At 42.6% G+C, this 22465-nt stretch overlaps 1 protein-coding gene and 1 long non-coding RNA gene across 7 annotated transcripts in view; one reads left to right on the top strand and one right to left on the bottom strand.

The window, feature by feature from the left end:
* Window positions 1-22465, bottom strand: part of nfia (nuclear factor I/A) — a 93333-nt gene that overhangs the window by 17536 nt on the left and 53332 nt on the right. For all 4 annotated transcript variants that reach the window (XM_038297185.1, XM_038297186.1, XM_038297187.1 and 1 more), the window contains exons 3-4: window positions 11426-11491; window positions 7766-7840 (exon numbers count right to left, since the gene is read on the bottom strand). In XM_038297185.1, the coding sequence (XP_038153113.1) occupies window positions 7766-7840; window positions 11426-11491 (141 nt within the window). The remainder of the gene's footprint in view (window positions 1-7765; window positions 7841-11425; window positions 11492-22465) is intronic.
* LOC119791213 overlaps window positions 10947-22465 on the top strand; it is a 36165-nt gene continuing 24646 nt past the window's right edge. For 2 of the 3 annotated variants that reach the window (XR_005281821.1, XR_005281822.1), the window contains exons 1-2: window positions 10947-11143; window positions 17771-17843. This is a non-coding gene — a long non-coding RNA (uncharacterized LOC119791213). The remainder of the gene's footprint in view (window positions 11144-17770; window positions 17844-22465) is intronic. The other variant, XR_005281820.1, reaches the window with a different exon arrangement.

Raw genomic sequence — 22465 nt, forward strand, 5'->3', positions numbered from 1 at the left:
CCATCCATCCATCCATCCATCCATCCATCCATCCATCCATCCATCCATCCATCCATCCATCCATCCATCCATCCGAATGTATTCAGAACACAGGTTCTGAATACATTCCCTTAAAGTTGTAGTTCTGTCCCTCCTCAATATGGTTAGAAACTGCAGATGTCTGTTGGATGTAGAGGAGCAGCAGCTCTACTCCAAGGCTCCTTTAGATGGCGGAGTTCTGGTTGGTGGAAAACATCTGATGCTTTGCCTCCTGATCCACAGCTAAGAACCAGAGCAGTTCATCCAGAACATTGAGTTCTCCAGAGATCGTTCCTGCAGACGGATCTGATTCATTTCCTGCAGCTTCCAGCTGGAGGTCCTGAGCACCAAAAGATCCAGATCCTCTGCAGGGATGATGGTCTAATGTTTCCTCCTCTTCATGATCAACAGAGGTGGAGATGGCAGCATGCTGGAGGAGGCGGGGCTTAAATATCTGATGATCTTTGGGAACCACAGAACCTATGAGTGACTCTTGGCCCAAAGTCAACAACTATAGACACCAGAACCTTTAACTGTCAGCAGCCCCCCCGCATCCCCCACTAAACAGCCCTCTTCTTCCTCCATCTGAAAGACAGCCTCTTCTCTCGGTTGTCAAAAGCTTCACTTAGGGAACTCTGCTGAACAAAGGCAGCAATCAGCTTCAAACCCGGACATCCGTCTATCCCCTGGCCTCCAGCTCCCCTCCCCTCCCCTCCCTCCTCTTCATCGCTTTATTGACACTGAGCATGATGGCGTGATGGGATGAAGGGAGGAGGAGGAGGAGGAGTGACAGGACCTGGTGGGTAATTTTCTGCTGAGCTCAGCACTGTGAGCTCACTCCATCTATCTATCACTGTGAGTCCTGCAGACACACACACACACACCTCTGAGGAAAGCAGCCTTGTTCATGTTTCCACAGGGAAAGTGAACATCAGAGAAGAACTGAACAGAATCATCTGGGTTTCACAGGAAGTTTGGGAACTTCTCCAAGGTTCTAACTGAAATGATCTTCCTGCAGAAAACCTCTAGAGTCTCCTCTGCAGATTGAGAACTGGTGCTGCTGTAATGACCTCTGCTGCCTGTAGGGGGAGCTCAAAGCGGTGGCACTTCCTGTTCTGTTCCCCTGTGTCAAACCATCTTCATCAGGTCTTCATCTCTTCACCTTTAAAGCTTTAGTCCTTCCTGATATCTTCCAGGTTCCACGTCCCAGATCCAGACCGGTTCTGGGTTCTAACTCTAGTTCTCTGCTTCTGCCCGATCCCTCTGTAAAGACGTTTTACATCAGAACCTCTTGGACCACAGTTGTTTCTGAGATGATGGTTATAATGAGGAGGAGCAGCGGGGCCCATCTGCTGCTGGCTCCTGACCAGGTGTGTGTGTTGCCCCAGGCAACAGAGGGCAGGATGAAGGAGGGACGGAAGGAGGCTCATTCGTCTTTTCTCAGAGCCAAGTGGGTCATCTGCCTTCCTATGTGCTCCGCCCCTGTGTGTGTGATCTGTGTCGGTGCCAAGGTGCACGCCTGGCCCTGTTTACCGCCGGATCCGTATGTTTGCCTCTAGATGCCAAAGAATGACATGCAGTGTGCTCGCCCCTAAAGGCGTGCACTCTCTCAGCAGCGTGCACTCCTCTGGCATTATGCATTCTCTCACAACATGGACGCCCCTTGCAGAGTGAACGCCCCTGGCAGCGTGCACTCTCTCACAACATGGATGCCCCAAACAGCGTGCACGCCCCTGGCAGCGTGCACTCTCTCACAACATGGATGCCCCAAACAGCGTGCACGCCCCTGGCAGCGTGCGCTCTCTCTGCTGAGTGACGCAGCTTGAAGCCCACCTCCAGCCCTCACCAGGAAGTGAAGCGCAGATGGTTTGTTTCTGGGTGTAAAACTGAGCTGCAGCTGGAAACACGGATCGGTTCTTGGGGTTCCTACACATTTCTTTACAAATAACCCAGATTACAAGAGTTTCCCGTCGATTCAAAAAATGTCCTGAAAAAATGAAAGTGGGTTCTGGTGTTCGGATTATGATACTGGGTCATTTCAGTTCTGGTTCCCAAGCTGGAGCCGCTCCAGTTACCATCTGAGGACAGTGGATCCTACAGTAAATAAAGATCCTAGATGGTCCGATCTGTGGACCTTGGTGTTTTTATCCGGTTTGTCGACAAACAAACAGTTTCATTGGGTTCTTTGGCAGTTCTAGCCAGACCCACTTTATTGGGAATTTGTCCAGTTTAGCTTGAATTTAAAGGTGTCTTAAATCTGAAATTTCTGAATGTTGTTCCAGTGAGGATGATGAAGTGTTGGGTCAGGGAGGACTGTGGATGTCCTGTCTGAGAAATCTGAGAAATGACAAGTCTTTCTTCAGGTATGGACCCAATGTTCTGTTCTCTGTATAGATCTGGATCTCTGATTGCCTTTTATCTGCCTGCTGATCTACTCTTTGAATCAGCTCTCAAAGGGCTTTATTTAGTTTGGTTTGTCAACAATGAATCTTGGATGTGAGAAAACACAAGGACATAAGGAACACAACTCTGAGTCAGAACCTGAATCAAATAGGATCTGGAGGTGCCCATATAAATGACCAACACTGCACTGAATTGTCTCTATATCTTTGGTTCTGATCTATACCTCTTTATCTTCAGTTTCAAGTAATATTTCTATGTCTAGGGCTCAAGCCTATGTCTCTATATCTGTGGTTTCTATCAGTGTCTCTAATACTTTGGTTCCAGATTTAGCTTTTATGTCTTTGGTTCTGATCCACTTCTCTATATCTTTTTGTGCAACCTATGCTTCTATATTCATGGTTCCAACTAGTGTCTTTGTACCCCTGGTTCCCATCTTTTTCTCTATATATGTAGTTTTGATCTATGTTTCTATATCTTTTGTTTTGATCCACATCTTCAAATGTTTGGTTCCATCCATTTCTCTATATTTATGTTCTTGATCCATTTCTATACATAAACGATTTGTCTTTATGGTTTAAATTCAGATTTCTATAGCTGTTCCCGAATGTCTACCCTAACCCCTACAGTATATAGTGTTTGAATGTTTAGTGGATGAAAAAAGTAGTGATCACCTTTCCAAACGATCAGTTAACTGAGCTGACTATAAAAGCCACTATAGTCCCGACACTATATAGTGATTGAGGAGTTAGGGCGGACGTTAGGACACAGCCTGTTAACCAGATTAACTGCAATTAATCAATGATTGAAATAATCGTTAACTAATTTAGTAATCGATTAATCATTAACTGGAGAATAGAGATTCTAAAACATGCCTTTAGCTAACAGAGCAACCCACTTAGAGCAGGAATTATATTAAAATTGTAAAAAACACAAAAACATCTTTGTCTGTTAAGAGGCTCTTTCCAGAACTCCTCAAGTGGAAAAGTTTAGTTTCACCTGGTTTAATTTAGTAAAAAGCTTATTTAAGAAACATTTTACTATCAGATTTTTAATAATTTAATCGAAAAAAATCGACATATAATAACGAACATAATAATACAATAATCGACAGATAATTGATTTGAAAAATAATCATTAGTTGCAGCCCTAGTTGCGACCTATTTCTCTATTTTTATAGCTCAGATCCATGTTTGTCTGTATCTTTGGTTGTGATCTATGTTTAAATATCTTCGGTTTCATTCAATACCTCTATATCTGTGGTATCTATTCATGTTTCTATGTCTATTGTTCTGATCATCTCCAAAGTTGAACACAGAAAAAAGGTGAAGTTTTATGATTAAATACAAACAGTGTCTTAATCAGACGCTAAAAAATAGAAATTGGATTTTTCTTTTTAATCCATTTCAACTGATTCTGATGGAAGCAGCTAAAGCCACCAGGATGGATCAGCAGCTCCTCGGTCCAGGAGCTTTTCTTGGGGACTTCTGTGAGACTTTGATGAGAAAATATTCTGAAGATATATATTTATTCACTAAAGACTGCAGATTATGGAGAGAAATGAAAAACCTCTGAGATCTGGTTTATCAGTTCATCTGTTATCATTTCTCAGGGCGAGCGTTTCTTTTCTGACCGTCTCCACCGTCCTCAGCATCAGACGGGACCCTGAACTCCTGCAGCTGAAGATGAGCTGCAGCAGAGACGGAGGGATGGTGGAGCGGGAGAACCCGGAGCAAGCCGAGCAGCTGCATCTGATACCAGGCCGCTACACACAGCTACACGCTCACACACACTTGCTCTTTGTGTGCTGCTTTAATAGGATATTGATCGACAGAGAGAGATTCGATTGGCCTGCCAGTGAATTGTGTAATGGCTGCACAACGCCAAGGTCACCCGCGGGTGTGTGTGTCTCTGATAAAGCAAACAGTTTCCTCCGTTCACATCATCAGAAGCCGCTGCTGGAGTCGATCCAAGTGAGATCCCACCTGGATTCAGCTCTGGGCTCGGTTCTGTCAGGTGGAAGCAAATAAACAGAAGTGCGTAGAGCAGAAAAGGGGAGGAGTCACTCTCAGCTCATTTTAGGAATTGAGAACATCCCATTGGACCAGAGAGGGTCCCTCCATCTGAATGGGATCTCCGACCCTCTAAGTCATATCAAAGCTACTAATTTGTCCCGACCCGCTCACGCTCGACCCGCCCCCCACTCAGAACATTAAGATGTGGATCAAAGTTCACTCTACTGGAAGTATCCCCTGAAGTTTTCCTGCAGGGCCGGACTTCCTCTGCATCCGCATGAAAGTAGCCTCATATCAGAACCAGTCTAGTATGGAGCTGGGCATCCACTCATGGTTCTCTCTTATGCTGTCAGAACCTGCAGAACCCTACTCAGGGCACAGAGTTCCCTCTGATAAGTGCAAAGAATATCTATATCTATCGTTGTTCACAAAAGTTCAAAGATATTTGGCCAAAGCATTGGTCAGGGTCCACAGAAACATCACAGATGCAGTTATGAGCAACATTAAACCCACAAATATCAGATATTGATATCAGTGATGCAGCAGGAGCAGAAAAGGGATTTAATGTCAGGTTTGATTGGATTCGTCTGCTTAGTTTCATCTTTTTATCATCACAGACTGTTATGATCCAAAGCCCCAGTTAATGACTGCTGCAGATACGCAACGAACCTCAGCCGACCTGACCCCCTACCCCACATCCCTGCAGGATGGACAGGTATGGAACATGGATGAGGCTGCGGTCACCACAAACACACTCAGACCCCGCTGTCTCCTGCACTCTAATCCATAAGTGATTCTTCTTTTAAAGCCGCATCACTGCAAATGTGCTGACCAACACAATACCCCCCCAACACACACACACACATCCGTGCATGTGTGTATCTACAGTATAGGCTGTGCATTTTACCTGCAGAAACATCTTGGAGCTAAAAGGACAAACTGGACAATGACAGCAACATTTGCGTGTTTCCTGGATCAAAGCATGAGAGTGTAATCCAACAAAAAAAGCTTCTACCTGATGTTAGAAGAGAACATCAGCACCTGTGCAGCTTCAGAGGGACAACTAAATCTAATGAAGAGGGAAAAAAATGAATCAAATGAACATCAGTTCAAGAGCTCTGATGAACACAGGGGTGCTTCAGGCTGTGTTCCAGGACCACTTCTCCTTACGAGGCTTGTCCCGATCCGATCCACGTATCGGATCGGGACGCCGATATTGGCAAAAGAATGCGTATCGGCAAAGCATGTAAAATGCCGATCCAGACTGCCGATCCAGTTTAAAAAAAAAAAACGGTCCGTATTTTCCAGTTTCGCCGATTGAAACGATCCATTCCACTATTTTGCGCCGGTGTTTCCCTGTTTTTCATTATTATTAAAACTTACAGTAATACTTGCACCTTTAACTGTTTAGGGTTTTACTGTTCACTGTGCAATATTAGATTGCTATTAATAATTTTGTCCAGTTTGTGTTTATCTCTTAATAAACAGGTAAGTTTGTTGTTACCAAGCATTGTGTTTTATTCAATCTCACCTAATTCAGCTGGCTAGATATTATCAAGAGTACTAAAACCCTTTTCAACATGAGTCTTACAACTAAGGCTAAATACTTTAACATAAACTTAAATACATACTGGGATAGGCTGGTATCGACCAGTATCGGTATCGGTTCGGAAGCCAAAAAACAATATCGGTATCGGATCGGAAGTGCAAAAACCTGGATCGGGACATCTCTACTCCTTACCAGTTATATTTGATAAAGAAACAGCTTATTTATATCTTGTTTATCATGAAGCTTCTCTAGGTCCTTTTAGAAGTGCTAAAATTGTTAGATACTGCAGGTGGCGCTATCCATACTGGCACACAGTGCTGCTGATCGGATAGCAGTTAACATTGAGGCTTAGCCTGTTAAATTAACACTAAGACGAACTTCATTAAATATTTTCATAACTTTTGTGATCATACGTCGACTCAAAAGTGGATGAATGACAGCTCTGTCATGGCCTGTGGGGGTCTGTATCAGTTTCAGAGACACGAAACTCTGAGGAGGGTGGCAGTAACTCTGCCACACAAAATAACTACTATTTTCTGTTTCAAGGCTCTAAACAGGAGTCAGGTGCATTGGGCGGGGTAGGGAGGGCAGCGACGATGCAGAAAAAACAAACCATTACGAGAAATAAAAGTTAAACGTTATTTTCAACATCATCATATGACACGGTTTCACCCCAGTTAGATTGCCACTGGAAACAGAAATGGAGTTCAATCAAACTGCAGCGTCATGTGATTGTGCAGCTCGGTTTAGCTTCTGATCATTTCTTTGTAATGGAGTTAATATTTCAGTTAGATGAACAGGGATAAGCAGAGCTAAAATTGTAGCTAGCGCTGTGTATGTTATTTACAGTCTGGTTCTGATTCCAGCCTAAGCTGAGAGTTAATGGAGGTATAAAAAAAGGCATCTTAGTTGGAAGAAATACAAGACAGATATATAAAATAAAGATATAACAACAATAAATTAATGCAGGATAAATAACAGGAGTAATGGAAAATAGGAAAAAAAAACGAAACAACGCAAATTACACATTGATTGGTAGAATAAACTAAAGCAGGGGTCTTCAACATTTTCCAGGCCAAGGACCCCCAAACTGATGGCGAGATGGAGCGGGGACCCCCTAACTATATATATTGCATTAAATTGTGTTATATCCAACTGGTCCTATAGTCATTCTATTACAGATGGATTAATGTAACAAAATAATTTCTCCCTGGGATTATAAAAGTATTTCGGATTCTGATTCCTGGTTGATGGGACAGGTGTTGTGAATGAAACGGTGCCCAGCTTGAAAGAGCTCCTGTGTGTCACTGAATGTGAGCATTGATGACAGACAGACATCTTCTGCCTCATTTTATCTGTTTGCTACAGTGTGTTGAATTCATGTTAATGTGGATTTAAAGACATTTCAATTAGTGGAAAAAAATGCAGGGGGAATATGAAAAAAAAAAAAAAAAAAAACTTTCGTGACCCCCATGAAGTTCCTGTGGACCCCCTAAGGGTCGCGGACCCCCCTGCTGAAGACCTCTGAACTAGTTTGAAAATTTAAGAAATCCCTAAATAAAATTAAAAAAGGTTATCAATGTAAAAAAAAAAATAAACTGACAGAGATTATAATAATATTTAAAATTTCACTCTGTGGAATATTTCTTGTGCTCTGATGAAGTTGATGATACTGTTTGATGATCTCTGATGGTTACCATGGACACTGACTTAACCTCCATGAGATCGACTTTCACTATCTGAACAATCAGAGTAAAAAGATAAAAGAAAGAACCCGACTCACTCTGAGAGACTCGGACCAGCTCGGCCACGGTGAAAACTCCCGGTGTGACGAAGCTGTCCTGGAATCCCAGGTGACCTGCGGAGGGAGGAAGAGAAAGACACTGATTCTACTGTTCAGGTAGAAACATCTCAGGTTTTCCATGAAGCTGAAGAAAAGCTTGGAGGAAGAAAACCTTGATCAGATCCAATCACAACAAAAGGAAACTATTTCATTCATTTCTTTTTTTAACACAGCACCAAATTACACAGATGTCACTTCAAGGATCTTTATGAGGCAGGAAGATCAACTCAAATCCAGGATTATTGAATCCAGATTGAATTCAGATCGATCCGGTACAATCCAATCACCCAGAGCCGATCAGATCTAATTAACCTCAAAACCGTTCAATCCCCATTAAAGCAAAGTCAGTCATCAGATCATCATATAATAGAGAAAGAAGAAATGCTCTCCCAGGGTTTGCTCTCTTTGGAATGAACCCTGATCCTGAGCAGTCTGCTGCTGCAGAGGAACCAGAACAGGTTCCTGTTTTATACAGGATTAAACACTAAAACCAGCTTGGATCGGCCCATTTCCATTAGTACTAACTCAGCTTGTCTTCACACAGCTCTCCTTGGCTCTAAGAGCTTTCCAACATTTAGTGCCTGTTTTGATCCATCTCTAACAGGACTGATATGTGTTGAAAAAATGACATTAGAAGACGGCTGGCCTCTGATTGGCTGAGGAGTGGAGTCACCTGTTAGCTTTTTCCAACTTTTTATTGTCATTACTCTGTCACAAGTACAGAACAACGACATTCACTCTCGAAATTTAATTAAAAGTTAAAAGCAGCTCATGCATCCCCTTTGGGGAGCAGTGGGCTGCCATTTGCGGCGCCCCGGGGGTTAAGGGTCTTGCTCAGGGACCCAGAGGGTCAGTCTATGGGAGTGGGTTTTAAACTCACAACCTCAGGATTCCAAGCTCATAAATATTCAGCTACAATATTCCAAACTTCAAACCTTCAAAACGCTGGATTCACTGTGTGAGTGAACATCATAGCAAGCTAGCATTGGTAGCTTAGCTTCCATTAGATATTATCTGACTGGTATCCTTTAGGATGATACAAAAGTATTCACTTGTTTATTTAATCATATTTGTCATTTAATGGAAATACAGCAGTTGCGAAAAATGTTTTAAGAATATATAAATGTTTTAAGAATAATATTTTAAGAATGAGAAGAATATCAACGGTGTTTTGCACACATTTGTAATAAGGTTGGGAGATATGTAAGAATGTTCCAGCTGATATTCTTCAGAGGCAATGAGCGATATATTCGCACAGATGACTTTGTACGCAAAGACAATAACATCTGCAGACCCCGCTGCACATCATCTGCACCTCTATTTTTATCCACCTGTGCACTTTGCAAAAACCTAATATGGTAAACATGCTTGTTTTCTTGTCAAAAATGAACTTCCTCTGTCTGGTTCTGGTTTGGTTGTTTTAAAAAACAAACAAAAAAAGCTATTATTTGGTTGGATCAGTTATTTTTTTCTGTGTCAAGTTTAAGTAGATAAATCTCTGCTGCACGGTGGCACCAAGGAAAAAACCTGCAGCTGGAAGGAGTCTGTGTGAACCATTGAAAACAGCATTTTTTGGTTTGTTTTTTGTCATGGGCTGCGATTTAGGTCCAAAAAAAAAAAAAACACTCTTAAAAAAAACAATCACTGAAGGGCTGAGTCTTTCGATGCCGACAGATTCGTCCAATCAACCGACCTTATATTGTAACAGAACACCTATGATTCCTTTCCAGCCCTGGTAGGTTGTGTCACTACTTGATCTGTACTGTAGCATCATCCGTATCAGCAGGTCATTTGTGCATGAAAAACCAGATATACACCCTCGATAAAAAACAAAAACAAAAAAAAATAGGTATTTAAAAAAAAAATAAAAAATAAATAAACGTTTTTCTCCCCCAAAAATAGTAAGTGTTCTAAACGATAATGTGTTAAAGGTTAATCATGTATTTCCTACGGAGAAAAAGGCATTATAATACTTTATAATTTATCACTCATCTGAGCTCAATCTGCACCAGAGATGGAACCCTACTGTACCTCCGGGAGTGAACTTTTTCGGCTTTGGATCGAAACATAAATCTGGCCTTTTTGAATTTTGTATTTTCCTTTCGTGTTAACCTTATGGTACATAGTGCATAATCAAAAAAAAGAAAAGAGAAGAAACAACTAAAATGCAAGTAAATGTATTTTTGCGGACATATTTTGCGGGACTACTCTGAGCATGTCTGAAAATGACGTCAAACAAGCAGTTCAACGGGAAAAAAATGTCAAAAGCATGATATTGTCTCAGAAAAGTCATAGAATTTTTAAAGAGATGTGGTTTAGCATTCTTAATTGATTTAAGGATAAAATATGTACGTTTAATACCATAGTTACATTTTTCATGGTGACCTGGATGAATGCACATGTGCAAGCAGATATCCGACGTCACGGATCGTGCTTCCGGTACGGATCGGGTAGTGACATTTGGATCAGAAAACAGGAACTGGTGTTACACCTTATTCTGTTCCCCATCATATTTTGTGACCCACAAGGCATGGAATATAAAATGTGCCTGCTAAGCGGTAGAGATTGTAAAGCTAACTGTCTGCAACATGGAGCGTCAGAGAGACATCCAGGGACCAACATGGAAAATTCTCTGTTTTCTGTGAATGTACCGTAAGATCTGGGGAACCTTTCAGATGACCTATCATGAAGTCACAGAAGAGCAGTCCACCCTGTTATCTTACTATAGTCAGTAATATAAACTATTTCCCTCTGGTTCACTCGGTCCACTGTCCCATTTAGACCTGAGGAATGTTTCAGAAGATCAGCCGCTGGGTAATGTCAGGTTAAAGGCCTTTAGCAGAAGGCGAGAAGGTCTGGTGAAACCTTGTCTCCAAAAGAATTATTAAAATCTTTCTTCAGAAGGGCAGAAAGAAAGCAGACAGAGCTGATTAAAATGTCCAGCAGTTGGTCTTTGTTGAAGATGTGAGCCGTTACCCTATGGCAGTAGGGTCGAGTCTAGTTAGTCCACTAGTAGACCCTCTGCCTCCTAGGAGCCAATCAGCAGGCAACAGATTCCAGATGTTCTACTATAGTAAAAACAGCTGAAAAGTCCTTTTGTCCTGCTGTTGGAGGTAAAGGTTCAGAGGCGGAGTCTCTGCTGAACAATACTCTACTGTGAATCAAACTGGCAACATAGGAGGAGTTTCAGGGAGCAGATCCTTCAGTGAAACGTGTCTGCAGATGATGGATCTCATGGCTCCCCTGACTGACAGCAGAGTCAGAACATCCAGGATCAGGACCAGGATTAAGGCCTGAACCAGGATCCATAGTGAGGAAGTAAGCGTTTGAGTGTTCCAGGCAGGATAATCGTTTCCAGCTGTGGGTTCCAGAGTGTGTTTGACAGCACGTAGCTGAACTCGGGTCAAGGTCTAACACACACACACACACACAGATAAAACTAGGAGGATATCCTTCACACGCAGAAATCGACCGAGGAATGTGGCTGTCTGTGTGTGTGAGATCAGCAGGGTCACACTCAGGCTGGCTGGCAAGTGTGTGTGTGTATGTAGTTACGTGTGTGTGTGTGTCTATAGTACCATATATGTGTGTGTACCTCACCGTTCTCTGGCTGCTCCTTGATGTCTGATTCGCTGGCCTGGTTGGGGCTTTCTGATTGGCTGGTTTCTGAGGGAAAGCAGAAAAATGCACGATGAGTAACAGACAGCAGCAGCTAAAACACACATACGGGTCGGTGGGAACATGAGCTTACTGACAACTGGAATGTTTCAGTTTTTTTTAACCCTGACAACAGCAGTAGTAGGCTACCAAACATCCGGCCTGTTCCTTCTCAGGAAGAACATGTCTGACTTCCCCTGAAATAGCAGGACCCGAATCTGATCCAGAACCAGGCCCAGTGACTGTCTAACAAGCTATGGAAATAGTTGAGGGTGTCCCTCAGGGTTCCATCTTTGTTCCTGTTCTGTTTACTATTTCTGTCAATGACAAAAAGCAAATATTCTATCTTTAAGCTGATTATGCTGATATATACTGTATTGCAGCATTCACTAAAGAGGATGTGTTTGACTGTTCTTGATCAGATACAGGTTTCTCTTGATCATTCAGAGTGCAGCTTTTATTAATGTTGCACCGATACCGATACCAGTATCGAGCAGAGCCCCGATCCAGCACTAAAATGGTGGTATCGGTATCAGCGAGTACCAACAAATAGGGCACCGATAGCATTTTTAGAGCCAAAAGTTTATTAAACTATTGTCACCCATTCCAGGAAGGCAATAAAAAGTTCTACTGGATTCACTTTGTCTTAGTCTTTTTCCTGCTTTACAAAGGTAGGCAGCAGCTTAACAAAGCCATGATGGCAATTATTTTACATCCAAGTAGTATGCAGTACTTTATATACACACACACATCAATTTCAAACGGATGGTATTGGTATGGTATCGGCAAATACTGCACAGACAGGTATTGGGTATTGGTATTGGGGCGAAAAAATGGCATCGGCGCAACACTACTTTTCATCATCGGTTAGTATTTCGATTAAAAAAAAGTCCAAAAAATATATTCAGTCGATGCTTATATATATAAAAAAGAGAAAAATATGTCAAACATTCAGTAAAACAACTCAGAACTTCCTGGTGGTTTTTTTTTTAGCCCAGCGCCATGATTTATTTGATATTTTTGCCAGACATCAATGTGGATCAGGACCATAAAATGTTCTTTAGCCAGGAGTAGCTGGATAATTCAACAAACAAAACTAAAATAGGGAATCAGCCTGTGGTTTAGTGTATCCAGTAAGCAATGCTAGTACTGTTGCAAACCCCTGATCCATGACACGCCATTTCTAAATTACTGTTAAACTAAATGGTAAAGGTAGATTAAACTAGTCCAAGGAACCAGTCAGATACAGTCTCTTTTGTCAATACATATAAGAAATTAATTTAATGTTATGTCTCCAGTACAGGGGCCATTAATGAGGCAAAGACCAGTTCTATAGGTGGAATGGCCCCTATCAAGTTCCGTTTATGACTCCAGATTTTATTCCTCTATGTGGATCTTTGGTTGGTTCCCCAATTTAAAGTGTTTCATTTGTGCAGACATGAACGCAGCTGTCTTTCTGGAAAGCGGACTAGAACTACTGGTTCCATAAGAACTCTACTTCTCTGATGGTGAACCCTGAAAGTTTGATTCAGACCGTTTTATGTAGCAAGGTTTCTGTTTCTGTTTTAGTAGTATAAAAGAACAAATAAATATTAGCGGTGCGTCTTTCTCTCAAAACCTGAAGCTCCCTGCAACTGACTGCATCAACATCACCCAGCAGACCACTCAGATAATGAAAGCAGGAACCAATTTATGAAATGGTTCAATTGTTTTCTATCGGAACACAGAATCTGATTTCCGGATTTACATAATTTGCATTCCCAGCCCCAGACATGTCTGACCCACAAACAGCCTGATTTTTTTTTTTTTTACTTTACAGGGAGGTTCTGGTTGGCTTGGAGTTTCTCTGAGTGAAAAGTAGCTGGACTGCTCATCAGCAGATATGAACCAAAGTGAAGCAACTCTAGGTGTGAAAACACCCTTAAAGTTTTGGTTTTAACTGTTTGTCGTGAGGTTCTGCAAAGGTACTGGTACCAGTTTCCTCAGATAGCTGTCAGATCTACTGGATACTCTTACACCTTTATGTTGGTATCTTAGTTTGGATCATTTAGGAACCGCCTGATAGAGCTGATGAATGATCACGTCTCCTGTTGGTTTTATTACTGATCCCACACCTGGAATACAGCATTCCTGTCTAAACCCGTCCATTAGACACCTCCATGTCTGAGACAGCGGTTCTGTTGAGGTGATCTGTTTCAAGCAGTCTTCTCAGCAAGGTTGAACACAAGTTAACAGAAGTTCTATCTTCTGGTCCTGACTCTGGCATCTGCAGCTTCATCGACACACAGCTGATCCATATATTCAGCTGAAAAGAATCATTAACTCACAGCTAAACATTGAAAGAACAGAATCTTAGGAAGATCCAGCAGTTCCTGTCCTTTCTGCTGCCAGAACTTCCTCCTCCGGGAAGTAACACCGCAGGGAGAGTTCCTGCAGAGGAAACTTTCAGTGGATCTGCGGAGAACATGCAGGATAAATCAGCTCTCCTTCTCTCTCCACTCCTGAAAATGATTTAGCAGCTTTAGTGGCATCGATCGGCTGTGCTGCAGATAAAATACTGAAGGAGGAAGAAATATTAGCCCTGGTGCTCCTGCAGCCGTGACTCAGGAGGGGCTGAGAGCTGCAGGAGGTCCGTTCTCCAGTTCTCCTCAGAATCGTAGAGGATCCAGCATTTTTTAAACTCTTTTCTTCTCCCATTTTATCCCATTTGTTTCCTTAAACCCTCTTAATCCTGTTATTGCACCTGATCACCACCAGGCTGCGTCCTTTGTTCAAACTCTCAGCTGTTCTCTAAGGACCCCCTAACCCCCACCACCCCCTGTACTGAGACAAAGTGCAGCATTTATCAGCCTTGTTTGCATGCCGCTCACCATGTCGTCCTGCTTCAGCTGCTTAAAACAAAGAGCATCAGCCCGAAACCACGGCAACGGGGGGTGGTGGTGATGGGTGGGTGCTGGGGGGCATTTTCACACACTCCCTCCCCTCATTCATCAGTCAGCAGGTTAATTAAATATGCTAATGAGGCGTGGGAGCAGACCGGACTGTCTGCCTACACCATCCCAACCTGCATGGGGGGGGGTCAGACCATCTGCATACATGAGACCAGGACTTCATCCCACCGATAAAATTCTGAATTCCCATTAAGTGTCAGAACTATTCCTGCTGTTTTCTTTAATCTCTTTCCAGAAAGTCTGCAGGATTTTTGCCCAGACGGGTCAAATGCAGGCAGCGTTTCTTCAGGGTGAGACGAAGCCTGGTGACGTTTGGTTCAGATGCAGATCTGTTCTCCGCTGAAACAAAGAGGTCAGATGGTAAAGAAGGGAAAGTTCTTGATGCGGCCCAGTCTGACTGTGGCTGGACGTCCGTAGATGGGAGTTCATCAGGTTTCTGTTCCTGGTGTTTGATGAATATTATTGCTTCAAAGAAAAGAAGCAAACAAACGGGTCAGATCCAACTGTTGTTGGATATAACTGGAAAAAACTAAACAGGTTCTGGTTCCTGTAGAGGTAGGAATCTCTATGCCTGACTACAAATTTTATTGCTGCTTCCTTCGATATGTTTATAGCGCTGAAACAGAGGATGTTAAAATTTGGATTCTCTAACCAATGAAGTCTTTTTCTCCCCATCGCAGGTTGGAGCAGATTGGTTCTTTTTTAATCACTGCAGAGTGAAGTTAAAAACGAATGAAAATCATTCAGAAGATAAAAACCTGTTCATGTTTAGTTTATTTCATTGTTTTCAGCCGGGCTTCAGTTAAGCCACTTAAAGGGAAATTGTGCCCGTTATCTCTATGCTTGTGTAATTTCTAAAAATAGCTGCTGTCTTTCCAGCTCTTTGAATGTTATTAAATAAAAATAAATTTACGTCTGGGTTTGATTTTTTACATTTTAGGTAAATAATGAAATATAATAATGCTAATTTCAAAAATAATTGTTTACCGTCTGTTTCTCTTCTGCCTTCATGAACTATTGTACTTCTTTCATTCTGCATTTCTTTTTATTTCTAAGAGCCATCGGAAAAGTTAATGACATTAAGTTAAAGACTGTAGCTTCTAAATTTTTTTTTTACAACAATACGTTTTTCAAAGAAATGGGTTTAACTCAGTCTTTACGACTTCACAGACTATGCTTTATCCTGCCATGGTTGCTAGGCAACAGCGATCGCACTGAGGTAAGGGTAGCGACAGCTGGTGAAGGCTCTAGGTAGATGGCGGCTCATTTCTGGACTTTGGCAGTCCTCAAAGGATCCGGTCTTTGTTGGTCAGTTCCTTTTGATACAGTTCCTGACTTTAGCTGTGAAACATCCCAAACCAACAACTTCTCTGATTGCTCATGTAGAGATGCATCGATCCAGTTTTTTTCCGATCCGATACCCGGGCTGAGTGTATCGGCCGATATCCGATACCTATCGGCCGATATACGATACCGATCCGATTCAACTGTTAAATTAATGAACCGTACATCTCGCTATGTGAGTGAAGACTTTGGCATAGACATAAACATTGTTAAAACAAAAAGTAACAACACAGATATAAATGTGCTAGGGCTGCAACTAATGGTTATTTTGCAAATCATTAGTTAGCAAAAGGTTACTTAAAGAAGATTTTTACAGAATTAAAGCAGACCAAACTAAAACTTTTCCGCTTGAGGAGTTCTGGATAGAGTATATTGACAGATGAATATTTTTTTTTATCCTAAATGTAAAATGTTTTTATATTTTTTTTTTTTTTACAATTTTAGTATAATTACTGCTCTAATGATGGGTTGCTCTAAAGGCTTATTTTCGAATCTCTATACTCCAGTCAACGATGACTCGATTACTAAATTAGTTGAAAATCATTTCAATAATCTATTAATCAGGATAAATCTGATTAATTCTCTCCTAAAATGTAAATTATTTTATTTAATAACAAAAAAGCACCAAAAAGAAAAAGAAATAACAGTTTCATGCAATGTGCACTGGATTGGATCTCCAATATCCGATATCAAATCACTAGCTACGTTTACATGGACACAACTAATCGGATTGAAGGCCTGATCAGATCAAAAATGTTTCATGTAAACATGTCAGACTGAAGATTCTAATCCGATTCGGTCCGATCGGATCTAAATTTAATTCCGAAAGAGAGAGGTGGTTTTTGCCGATCGCCATTCCGATTGGCGTCCATGTAAACACCCATTCGGATCTTAAGAGTAAAATAATCTTCACTGCGCATGTGTGCGACGTCAGCGTGACGTTTTTCCGCCTTGTCAACAACAGGAAACCACCGGTTGCTCTCGCTCTCGCTGTGAACAACATGGCGGGAGGAGTCTAGGAACGCCGACTTATACACTCAAGTTCATTTAAAGCTGCAGGAAGCAGGAATTTATCCTCCTCCTCTTCCTCTTTTCTCTCTCCACAGCCCACTCGCTCTCCCACGCTGGTTCAATCGCTCATTCTCTACATTTTCTCTCGGACATTTCGCTGCCAAGCTCTTTTTTCCTCCTCTCTCCTTTTTTCTTTCCGCTCGCTCCGAGCGCATCGTTTGTCAGGCCTCCCAAAAACCAGACGCAGACAGAACTGCCAAGTTTGGCAGGAAGTTCTGCGCATGCTTAAAAGATTTAATCTGATCCAACGCTTGGTACATGTATACACACATCATGATCGGATCATTTCATTTAGTGTCCATGTAAACGGAGATTTTGAATTTCCGATCAACCAAGGTTTGGATCGGATCGGGGAAATTTTGCGCATGTAAACGTAGCTAGTGATATCAATCCGATCCAGCTAATTAGTCAGTATCAGAGCCTGATCCAGGTATCGGATCGGGGCATCTCATGTCTAGAGAAATGTCAAACAAAAGGTTAAGTAAGGTTTTCCCATATGTATCCATGACCCTGAGCTTGGATGATGAGATGATCAGATTAGAGATCAGCTGCGTGCCACCATCAACCTCCAATATTTAAACACAAAGAAAGGCTCCACCCACAATCAGTTTCAAACCTTGAAGAGAAGTATGCAGCATCCAATAGGTAGACCGAGGCTCCACCCACCAGTAAAATCATTATTAGGTGGATCAGTTCCAGGTGCTCAATGGGTGTAGCTTTATATCTCTGTATCTTAAAATGGAGCAGAACCAATGCTGGGCCTGGCACCAGGTGACAAAGCAACTGTACGGTTGGTCAAGATCACAGAGCTTTAGGACCAAAGGAGGTCAGAGTTAGATGATGGTTCCAGATTGATCTATAATCCTTAAATTCTTGAAGGTGGAACAGCCTCTTTGCACTTCACCTGGTCTCTGTCGTCCAGGTGGACCTGCCTCACCTGATGGAAACAACTGGTAGCGACCGGAACTACAGCAGACCTGACACTGCAGCGTAAGGTAATGAACTTCCTGAGCACATTAACAGTCCTGATGAATCACAAGCAGAAGAATCAGATTCCTGGACTCATCAGAAAGGAAACGGGTTCTTTTTATTTTCATCCAGCACTAAAATTTGACCCAAATATGCTAATTATTAATCCTCGGTATCAGAAAAGAAATGTGAAGCTGGTGCCGATTGGATTAAGGTCGGATTTAATCAAAGAAAATGGGTTGCTATTTATCATCTATAATGGCAGCAAATGATTTTACATATTTCTTTCTGAAAATATTTATATTAAAAATATGTTTCTATGCAATATATTATAAATGTTTCCTTTATAAATGGAATATACTGTTGTTACTTTTATGATTTGAATTCCAGAGCTAAAGCAAAGCTGACCCAGTTTAATGGAAATTTTTAAATATATACTGAGAGTATTTGATCAAAATTAGACTCCGGACAGAGCGATGATGGAGAACCTGATCCTCCTGATCCTCTGCCGTTAAAAGTTGTTTTCAAGAAGATTTTTCCGGGGTTGGAACCTGCCTGGTTGGATCCCAGAACGCCCAGTGAAGGTTAAGCTGCTGATCCAAACCTCTCTTTGCTTTTCCTCATTTATCAACCTGAACATGTTTGTGAAAGAAACCGACGGCAGCACATTCATAGAACCCGGACCGTGAAAAAAGGTTCTGATGTTTGGGTTTCCAGGCAGAGCTGCAGAAGCACCGTGAACTCTGGTGTGCACCGGCCAACAACACACACACTCATTCAGACCGTTTCAGGATCATCGCCATCAGCAGACGCCATTTTCTAAAACCCCCCCACCCAAACACACGGATATACAAACACGGCCTCCCCCCCACAGAGGCGGAGCAGGGTGTTTGGGTTACTGTGTGATAGAAAATGTGTGAAAGCGAGAAGGTAACTGTGTCAGTGTGTGTGTGGTTTTTGGCAGCAGCTCCTTGGCAGCCGCTGGCGCCTCGCCGTCCAACAAAGACGTCGGCTGCAGGATGAAGCGTCTCGTTGTCAGCAGCGTCTCAGACATTAAGCTTGGTCTGTTTCACTCATTCCCGTTTCAAAGTAACAAACCGACTGAATCCCACTCTGCACCCAGCTGGCGAGCCACACCCAGGTGTCTGTCTGCCTTCTCCTGGCAGCCATCTTAAAGCTTTGGCAACCATTTTGGAGCTTCTGTCGGCTTTCTTTAAGCTTCTGCCACTCGCCACCTTCTGCCAGAACAAAAGAGCTCATGCCTTTACACCACCCCCAAACACACACACAAACCGTTTTACCAACACGCTCTGCAAACCCACCGGGAATCCAACAGACCAGTTAAAGTTCTTGCAGCTTCTGGTAACAGCTGCAAGAATATGGCTGACCTCTGACCTTTATCTGACTGAGAGGTTTTAAAGCAGAGGCCATATTTGTAGCTTTTATAGTGAAAAGTTTTCACCCTAAAGTTGAAATAAATAAAAGCTTGAATGGAGCATTTTAGAACCCCCAGATCCCACCTGCTGGGCCTCATCAGAACCACACCATCCTGGTTATGAAGCTTTTCCATGGATGGATTTTAAAGAGCCTTCAGACGATGTGTTGAGAATCAATGACATCAAAACTAAACTGAATGAAACTAGGTTACAATTAGCTTTTCGAAAACATAAATTATTTGTGGATCAGTGATTCTATGTTCCTTTTGTGAGTCATTTCTTCTCTCCTTGAACCCCAGTCGGCATCGGCAGATGGCCGCTCACACAGAACCTGGTTCTATTGGAGGTTTCTTCCTGTTAAAAGAGTCTTTCCTCTCCGCTGTCACTGCATACATGATATGGTACGTAGTGACAGTGAAGGGATTTCTGAAGAATCAACACCAAATTAAAAGCAAATATCTGCTGTTTCCTCCTGCTCATCCAGAATAAGTGAATCCTGTAAAGCTGGTGACTGAATGAAATCAGCTGGTTTTCCTTAGATAGAAAACTTTGAACCGATCTGACTGTATGATCTGGTTGAATTCTCTCTGTGAAGTGCCCCGAGATGATACATGTCGTGAAATGGCTCTATATAAATAAATTGAACAGAATTAAATCTAATTATTAGTAAGAAGGCAGTGATGACCGGCAAAATGTCTTCACTTTAGTTCAAATGGTCCTCGCTTTGCTGATGAAACTGGAAAAGAGGTCCTTACTCTGATGCAGAAACAGCAGCACACAAACACATCCACCATGTTGAAATACTTAATGAGGAACTTCCATTGACTTCAATCCTACTTCCATGACCCAACACTAACATTTACCATTATCAACAAATACCTAAATCTAAACTCAGTTCCCACCTTAGTCCCAAACCTAACCCCCACCTCAAGAAGAGAACTTCTCATCGTCGCTGGTCCCCACTAGTACTTTTAAGTCCCCAAAATGTAGCATGTTTCTGGTAAATTGTCCCCAAAAAAACATGGTAACAGTCACACAGTGTGATAATCCAGACTGTAGTCTACAGCGTAATATACTGTAAACCAACGGTGAGTGGGTGTGTCTTATCCAGTCAACCCATCAATCAATCAGACCATTCATAGACTGAACAGATTGGACCAAAATGACATGCATCTCTGCATTTAAAAAAAATACTTGAAAGCAATATTCATCTTTAAGGCCATAGCTACAACTTTATTATTAAAACAATTACACACACACACACATATAGTTCAAGTCTAATATATATTCATAACTATTTACTACTGATTAAGATGCCAACTTGATGCAAAAGGATTCTGCAAGATTTTCAGCATTGGTGCTGACTTAAAGTGGCATAGTTATGTTAAATAACTAAACAAGAAAAAGTCCAATGATGATCAGAACAAAATAAGCCTATAATAACGGTTGTGGACCTTATAGAGCTCTCAGGCATCCAGAGGCCATGAATCTGGATTCAGAGTTTCTGTATTTCTGCAGCTCATGCCACAGAGAACAACAGCATCTCTGCAGCTCTATGTACCTCCCCTCTATCTCCTCCTCCTGCTCTTCCTCCTAAAAACAAACAGGTCTGGAATCTCATTGCGCCTCAGAAAGTGGAACCACATCAAACGGAGCTTTAATCCGTTCTGGATGCAGCCGTCCTCTTTACTATTATTAGAGGTTTGAGGAGAGACGACGTTCTGTTCCAGCTTCATGTGTTGATGAAGAATCTCTAGATCCTCCTCTCGGACCTCACACTGACAGCCACACCAGGTGACTCACCTGCAGCTTTATGGAGGCAAGTCTGGATCTGGACTAAGGTGCATGTCTGTTTGGACCAACAATACCGGATACAACATTTTAGCAACATGTCCGAACATGTAAACACCTGACCCTCAGTTTGATGTGACTGAGGTGTGAGGAAGAGCAGGAGGAGGAGGAGGAACATGTGTTAAGGACGAAGCTTGTGTTCTGCAGCCTTCAGGACCTCGGTGTGGAGAGGCAGTGAAGGGGAAAGGTCAGAGGTCAGAGAGTGTAGGCGGAGCGGTAACCGAAAGCTGAAAAAAGTGGAATCACATCTGATGTGACGAAGAGGAGTTCCTCCGCTCTGCAGGATGAAGATGAACCTGCCTTAATAAAGTCTCAGGGAAACACAGACGAGCAAGGAAGACGGCGAGGAAGAGGATGCCGATGAAGACGAGGAGGTGGGAGAGCGCGAGTCCAATCCCATCCTGCAGAAAATCAATGGTAATGGCTTCTCTGCAGCAGAAGCTTCAACTGGAATTAGAAGCAGAAAACAGACGATTGGAGAAGACCGGCGACCGCACCCCCCAGCCCCCACTGCACTGAGCACCGGCCACCCGGCCCACTTCCATCACAGGCTTTCAGCTGATCACTGGGGGGAGTGAAGGAAGAATCAGGAATATTCAGGAACGGCCCAGGAGCAGGGAGGCCTTCCTGAAGCAGGTTCTGCTGCTCAGAGGTCCTGATCCAATGATGCCTCTAACGAGTAACATAAACCCAGAGATACTTTTGGAAGGTTCTGAACTCTTAGTCAGTTTCTCCTGTAAAGAAACCAGAAGAAAGGACCATAAGGTAAGAACCAGAACTAGCTAAGCTCCACCTTAAAGTTCTACCAGGAGGGTTCTGTGAGGGGTTCCATCAGTAAATCAACAGTACCATGACTCTGGAGGCAGTCAGACCCACTGGACTAAGCTGAACCAGCCAGACGAGATGTTTGGCCCAATTGGGTCAGAGGTCCTGGACCTGACAGGAAATGTGCCGTTTATTAGCAGGGTGTTGGTTCTGACTGAGACTTTGACCCAGGAGGATCTCCAGTCGGTATCACTATCACCTGTGTGAGGGCACCAGTACCACTCAGCCCTGATAAAGGGGCCCGAATGGGCGGAGGCTCGTCTGCAGGGGACCAATCAGAGGACAGAATCGGGTTGTTTCATTCAGGTGCAGAAGTTCAGCCCAAATTCTGATGGTTCAGTTAACTTCAGTTAAAACCACATCAGAGAAAAAACTAATGAAAACATAACAGAACCATGAAGAAAACATTTGCACCAGTTAATGGATCCAGAACTGAGCGGCTGCAGCTTCAGAAACAACCTGGAATCGGACCGGACTGAGCAGCCGGACTGGATGAAGAAAAAAAACATTGGCTCAGTCCGGTTTTTACAGCTTCA

This window comes from Cyprinodon tularosa, unplaced genomic scaffold (assembly GCF_016077235.1).
Source record: "Cyprinodon tularosa strain WSP-4 unplaced genomic scaffold, ASM1607723v1 ctg385, whole genome shotgun sequence".
Classification (NCBI taxonomy): domain Eukaryota; kingdom Metazoa; phylum Chordata; class Actinopteri; order Cyprinodontiformes; family Cyprinodontidae; genus Cyprinodon; species Cyprinodon tularosa.